Here is a 5,241-nt window from a genome sequence, read left to right as displayed (position 1 = left end):
TTTTGGTTTTGTAATTAACGTTGTATACTTTATTCGCCCATTTAATAAAGTTTTAAATTTTCCCGCGTTTTGGGAAAATGAGGTATTATTAAACACGCTATTTTATTTATTCCATCTATTTATTTATAAATTAGTAATATCTTGACGGGATGTTACATTTGGTATCAGAGCAATGGTTTTCAAAATGATTTTTGGGGTCTATGGGGAGTGAGCATACCGTGTTACGTTTGCATGACTAATTGTTTGTGTGGTTCGTTTATTTTTGGATATGAAATCCTAATATGAGCTGTATAGGTGAACAACTATAATATGTGGTGTGCACGAGCTATGGCTAACCGTAGGAGGAGGAACACAACTGGAGCTGATGACATAGCTCAGGCGATCCATCGTATGGTGGACGCGATGCAGCCCATAGCGGCGCCACCTAGAGCTGTAGTGGCACCTACCCGACCAGTATCCATGGAGTATTTCATGAAACACCGGCCAGCCAAGTTCTCTGGCAAGGCCACTCCTGATGAGGCAGATGCCTGGATGCGAGAATGCGAGAAGATCTGTAGAGTACTAGGGTGCACGGATGAGCAGAGGCTGTTGTTTGTCACATTTCTCCTGGTGGCAGACGCAGAGTATTGGTGGCAGGGGATGCAGCAGTTGATGCAGACCCGTGAGGAGCAGGTGACATGGACTGCCTTCAGGACGAGGTTCCTGGAGAAGTACTTTCCCGACAGTGCGAGGCACGAGAGGGAGGCAGAGTTCCTCACTCTTCAGCAGGGGACCATGACTGTGGCGGCATACATAGAGAGGTTCGAATATCTGGTGCGTTTCTACACTCCAGCAGTCACCGAGGAGTGGAGGTGTAGGAAGTTCGAGGGCGGACTAAAACATGAGTTACGCCGTTTCCTGGTGCCGCTTCGGATTAGAGAGTTTCCAGTTTTGGTCGAGCAGGCCAAGACTGTGGAGCAATTGGAGACCGGGTCGAGTAGTGGAGGGAAACAGCAGAGGACTACTCCAGATGTCAGACCACAGAGGAAACCTTATAGCAGACCGCCGACTACCTGGGGGAGGCTACAGTGTTATAACTGTGGCGGGGAACACTTGAGGAGGGATTGCACTAGACCGGCCAGCAGTACCGGTAGAGGCAGTAGCACTGGTAAGTGCTACGTGTGTCAGCAGACAGGGCACTTTGCACGTCAGTGTCCTAACAGAAGACCAGCTGGCGGTGTGCCAGCTAAGAGGCCAGTAGGAGACCGACCCAGAGCACCGGGGCGTGTGTTCGCCTTGACGACTACAGAGGCGAAACAGTCAGGTAACCTTTTGCAGTTTCTATGTTTGTTGTGTGACCACGAGGTAGTGGTCTTGTTCGACTCGGGAGCCACTCATTCGTTTGTGTCTAATGAATGTGTGAGGAGGCTCGGGCTCACGATGCGAGAGCTGGGGTGCGAGCTTTTAGTTGCGATGCCAGCGTCTGGAGAGGTATCCACCACTTCTATGTGCGTGGGGTGTCCTATGGAGGTGGCAGGCCGTAGGTTCAGGCTGAATCTCATATGCTTGCCGATGGAGGGTTTAGATGTGATTCTGGGCATGGATTGGTTGTCGAGTAACCATGTCGTCATTGATTGCGGGCAGCGCAAGATAGTGTTTCCTGAGACGGCGGGGTTAGAACTTATCTCGTCTAATCAGGCGGTGAGGGAGATTGAGGCTGGAGCTACATGTTACATGATTGTGGCTCAAACAGAGAAGATGAGCACGACCGAGAAGATCAGCAGGATTCCGGTAGTAGATGAATACGCAGATGTATTTCCGAATGAGATTCCAGAACTACCGCCTAGCAGGGATGTAGATTTCTCCATTGATCTCATCCCTGGCGCTGGGCCAGTTTCTATGGCACCATACAGAATGGCGCCTGCTGAGTTAGCTGAGCTAAAGAAACAGATTGAGGATCTGCTTGAGAAGAAGTTCATCCGACCGAGTGCATCACCGTGGGGAGCACCAGTTCTGTTAGTGAAAAAGAAAGATGGTAGCTCCCGGTTGTGTGTTGATTACCGGTAGCTGAATAAGCTAACAATAAAGAATAAGTACCCGTTGCCGAGGATTGATGATCTGTTGGATCAGTTGAGGGGAGCTGCGGTGTTCTCAAAAATAGACCTGAGATCGGGGTATCATCAGATCCTTGTCAAGCCGGAGGATGTCCAGAAGACAGCTTTTCGATCACGGTATGGTCACTACGAGTATGTAGTGATGCCATTTGGGGTGACCAATGCGCCGACTATATTCATGGATTACATGAATAGGATTTTCAGGCCATACCTAGATCAGTTTGTAGTAGTCTTTATCGATGACATTCTGATCTACTCCGAGAGCAAGGAAGAACACGCAGAGCATCTGAGAGTAGTATTGGGGATTCTCAGAGAGCACCAGTTGTATGGGAAATTGTCGAAATGTGAATTCTGGTTGGAAGAGGTACAATTCCTGGGCCATGTGATCTCAGCCCAAGGAATAGCCGTTGATCTGGCAAAGATAGAGATTGTGGTGAAGTGGGAGAGGCCCCAAACAGTTTCAGGGGTGCGGAGTTTTCTGGGTCTGGCATGGTATTATCGACGGTTTGTGGAGAGTTTCTCCAAAATGGTGAGTCCTCTTACACAGCTTACGAGAAAGGACCAGCCTTTCTCGTGGACAGACGAGTGTGAAGCTTGCTTCGAGGATATGAAGAGAAGATTGACCACCGCACCGATATTGGCAATCCCTGACATGACTAAAACATTTGAGGTGTACTGTGATGCCTCGTATCAGGGGTTAGGCTGTGTGCTGATGCAGGATAAACGGCCTGTAGCTTATGCATCGAGACAGTTGAAGGTGCATGAGAAGAATTACCCGACACACGACTTGGAGTTAGCGGCAGTCGTGTTTGCCCTCAAGACATGAAGGCATTACCTGTATGGAGCGCAGTTCCAGGTATTCAGCGATCATAAAAGCTTGAAATACTTGTTTGATCAGAAAGAGCTAAATATGAGACAAAGGCGTTGGATGGAATATTTAAAGGACTACGACTTTGAGCTATTGTACCACCCTGGTAAAGCTAATGTCGTAGCGAATGCCTTGAGTAGGAAGAGAATTCATGTATCAGCTATGATGATTAGAGAGTTGGAGCTGATAGAACAGTTGAGGGACATGAATCTGGGTTTGGATATGGGGCCTGGGCAGATACGATGCAGCATGTTGAGGATCACGAATGAGTTCCTAGATGAGCTCCGAGTGGAACAGGGTAAGGATCAGGAACTGCAGCTGATAATTGGCGAGTTGGGCACTGAGAAGAGGAAGGATTTCCGAATGGGCAGAGATGGGATTCTACGGTTCAGGGAGAGAGTGTGTGTTCTAAACAACAGGGTTCTGAGGAAGATGCTCCTAGATGAGGGGCATAAGAGTCGTCTTAGCATACATCCGGGTATGACTAAGATGTACAAGGATTTGAAAGCTTCTTTTTGGTGGACGGGTATGAAGACGGATGTGGCTGATTACGTCGCTTCTTGCTTGGTATGTCAAAAAGTGAAGATAGAGAACCAGCGACCGGGTGGTATGTTAGAACCTCTGGATATTCCACAGTGGAAATGGGACAGCATTTCCATGGATTTCATCACTCACCTGCCGAGATCAGTGAGAGGGCACGACTCAATCTGGGTGATAGTAGACAGGTTGACGAAGTGTGCTCATTTTCTACCGATTAACCAGAAGAGGAATATGGATAGACTGGCAGATTTGTATGTGCGAGAGATTGTTAGATTACATGGAGTGCCAGCGAGTATTGTGTCAGATAGAGACCTGAGGTTCACATCGAGGTTCTGGCAATCGTTACAGAACGCTTTGGGTACTCAGCTCAGGATGAGCTCCGCCTATCATCCTCAGACAGATGGACAGTCTGAGCGGACTATACAGTCGTTGGAGGACCTATTGAGAACCTCTGTTTTAGATCATCTGGGTACATGGAGTGATGTGTTGCCGTTGGTAGAATTCACGTATAATAACAGTTATCATACCAGTATTGGAATGGCTCCCTACGAGGCCCTGTACGGTAGGAGATGTAGGACGCCATTGTGTTGGCAACAGGATGGTGAGGCAGTGGTTCTTGGACCAGAGTTCTTACAGCAGACCACCGAGAAGGTGAGGGTGATTCAGGACCGGATGCGCGCGACTCAGAGCAGGCAGAAGTCGTACGCGGACAAGAGGAGGAGGCCGCTTGAGTTTGAGACAGGGGATCACGTATTCCTCAGAGTTACCCCTACTGCAGGTATTGGCAGGGCACTTAAATCGAGGAAGCTGACACCTCGATTCATCGGACCATACCAGATCATGAGGAGGATCGGTCCTGCAGCGTACGAGATAGCGTTGCCACCACACTTGGGAAACTTGCATAATGTTTTCCATGTGTCACAGTTGAGAAAATATATAGCTGATCCTACACACATTCTGGAGGATGACGATGTGCAGATACAGGAGGACTTAACCATTGGAGTCGGACCAGTGAGAATCTTGGATTCTCAAACAAAACAGCTCAGAGGGAAGGAAATAAGAACCGTGAAAGTCCTATGGGATGAGGCAACTCAAGAAATGACATGGGAGATGGATGATGTCATGAGGCGGTCCTATCCTCATCTCTTCACTGGTAAGTTCTCTTTTTCGAGGACGAAAAATTTAAAAAGGGGGGAGTATTGTAAGACCCGTAGAATTTAATTAATTAAATAAATAATTAATTAATAAATACGGGACGGGTAATAATTATGACATTAAATTATGATTGGTATGACGTGGAAAAGTGCTAGCTCATATGGTTGAGAGCACTTTGATTGAATTGTGATATCTAGCATGAAATATGAATTGGCATGATGGTTTGATATTGATTTGGCAATTGCATGGTTAGGGGTTCAAGCCTTGGAGAGCTCACATTAATTTATATTTTTTGGCATTTTGGATTTGACTTGAATATGAAAGGGTTGGGAAGAAACCCTAGTGGTAAGGCAGCCGAGAGGTGGCTGGAAAGGAGCCTTAATGGGTTGGTAAATGATAATAAACTCCATTCAATAAGAAATTTTCGTTTTAAAGCATTAGCATAGTTTTAGGGCACCTTTAAAAGGATATAGTGAGGTAGAGAGAAGGGTTTTGCCAATCTGAAATTTGACTACAGAGAGAGAGCGAAGATTCTGGAGTTGGTGAGGTTTAGGAGAGATTGAGAGGCTGAAAAGAGAGGAACCA

The 5,241-nt window shown here is 47.1% G+C and overlaps 1 protein-coding gene across 1 annotated transcript; it reads left to right on the top strand.

Annotated features, from left to right (window-relative positions):
- Positions 1-327: 327 nt before the first annotated feature.
- Positions 328-2,919, top strand: LOC114165378. Its single transcript, XM_028050021.1, has 2 exons — positions 328-1,952; positions 2,088-2,919. Exons 1-2 carry the CDS (start codon positions 328-330, stop codon positions 2,917-2,919), a joined length of 2,457 nt encoding a protein of 818 aa, XP_027905822.1.
- Positions 2,920-5,241: the final 2,322 nt, after the last annotated feature.

The sequence above is a fragment of the Vigna unguiculata genome, chromosome 10 (assembly GCF_004118075.2).
Source record: "Vigna unguiculata cultivar IT97K-499-35 chromosome 10, ASM411807v1, whole genome shotgun sequence".
NCBI lineage: Eukaryota > Viridiplantae > Streptophyta > Magnoliopsida > Fabales > Fabaceae > Vigna > Vigna unguiculata.
Note: the sequence above shows the minus strand (reverse complement) of the source record. Positions and strands in the feature narration are given on the sequence as shown.